The following is a 721-nucleotide window of genomic DNA, read 5'->3' as shown; positions in this document are numbered from 1 at the left end:
GTAGGGCTCGCAGCTCGTCTTCAGCAGCGACAGCAGCACCGGGTAGTGCTCGTTGCTGCAGTTGTCCAGGGCCTCCTGGTAGAGGTAGGAGAGCAGCTTCACCCCCTGGAGAGACAGCGAGGGCTCGGACCTCCAGCTCGGCGCCGCAGCCCCCACCCCCGCAGGCAGGAGGGACTCACGCTGGGGAACGCGGCCCGGGGCTCCTCTCCGCCGACCCCACAGAGCTCGGCCAGGTACCTGGACACAGCTGGTCAGAGTGGGCCGGCGCTGGGCGCCTCCAGACCCGCTCCCGGCCCCAGCGTTGACTCAGCCCAAGGAGGGCGCCTGCCCAGGCCGCCGCCCCTCCACCCCCCAGCGCGGGCCTCTGCGGCCTCCAGACTGGGAGGAGACAGGCGCTGCCCAGTCGCGCCGGAGGCCGAGCCCCCTGCCAGCCCCTCCACACCCTCAGCTCCCCTCCCTGGGGCACCCCAGCCCCTCCGGCCGCTGCCCCACTCGCCAGCACCAGGCGGCAGGGCGGCTGGGGGCGGGGCCGCAGCAAGGCCAGGGCTCACCTGAGCTGCCGGCCCAGCCTCTTGAACAGGAAGCTGAGGGCGAGCAGGCTCAGCGTGGGCGGCGTGGAGAGGACGCAGGCGCGGTAGTGCTGCAGGTAGCGCCGCAGGCCGCTGGTGAAGGCCTGCGGCAGGCGGCAGGGTGAGGAAGGGCCCTGCCCCGCTGGCCTGCG

General features: G+C 73.9%; 1 protein-coding gene across 1 annotated transcript in view; it reads right to left on the bottom strand.

The window, feature by feature from the left end:
• Positions 1-547: 547 nt before the first annotated feature.
• Positions 548-721, bottom strand: part of LOC105854725 (gamma-tubulin complex component 6-like) — a 3802-nt gene continuing 3628 nt past the window's right edge. Inside the window, exon 5 of the mRNA XM_012735080.1 lies at positions 548-716. Within this exon, the coding sequence (XP_012590534.1) occupies positions 548-716 (169 nt within the window). The remainder of the gene's footprint in view (positions 717-721) is intronic.

Source organism: Condylura cristata, unplaced genomic scaffold (assembly GCF_000260355.1).
Source record: "Condylura cristata isolate star-nosed mole 26May11 unplaced genomic scaffold, ConCri1.0 scaffold00004, whole genome shotgun sequence".
In the NCBI taxonomy this organism is placed as follows: Eukaryota; Metazoa; Chordata; class Mammalia; order Eulipotyphla; family Talpidae; genus Condylura; species Condylura cristata.
Note: the sequence above shows the minus strand (reverse complement) of the source record. Positions and strands in the feature narration are given on the sequence as shown.